Consider the following 394-nt stretch of genomic DNA (forward strand, 5'->3'; position numbering starts at 1 on the left):
GCCCCCATGGAGGATACTCCCTGCCAGCAGCTTCAGCAGGTTTTGCCCCCAGGGCTGGGGCTGAGGCCCACGCCAGTGCTCAGGAGCGGGACTCTGCAAGACTCTCCCTACCAGCCTGCACACCGGGAGGGGAAAAATTAAAAGACCTTTGGGGTTTTGCTCTGCAGTGACCCAGTGCCATACCCAGGCAGGGGCAGCAGCGACCTGCCCCTGGCAGACATGGAGGGGCATCGACGCCGGGGCTGAGGGAGCAGCGTACCCCTGGCTCAGGCCTCACTGCCGTGGCCAGGCTGCAGGGGATGGAAGTAGAGCTGCAGCCCATCATCAACGGGGTGCACGATGGGCACGGTCTGCATGGCGGGGTAGCTGGGGGTGGCCAGCTCCCAGCGGGCCG

General features: G+C 66.0%; 1 protein-coding gene across 1 annotated transcript in view; it reads right to left on the bottom strand.

Moving 5' to 3' along the window:
• Positions 1 to 266: 266 nt before the first annotated feature.
• LOC118452594 (cytochrome P450 26C1) overlaps positions 267 to 394 on the bottom strand; it is a gene marked incomplete at its 5' end in the record, with an annotated part of 7,465 nt that continues 7,337 nt past the window's right edge. The window contains 1 exon segment of the mRNA XM_035897419.1: positions 267 to 394. This exon segment is cut by the window's right edge and continues 63 nt beyond it. Within this exon segment, the coding sequence (XP_035753312.1) occupies positions 267 to 394 (128 nt within the window).

This window comes from Egretta garzetta, unplaced genomic scaffold (genome assembly GCF_000687185.1).
Source record: "Egretta garzetta isolate BGI_Z169 unplaced genomic scaffold, ASM68718v1 scaffold56, whole genome shotgun sequence".
NCBI classification, from domain to species: domain Eukaryota; kingdom Metazoa; phylum Chordata; class Aves; order Pelecaniformes; family Ardeidae; genus Egretta; species Egretta garzetta.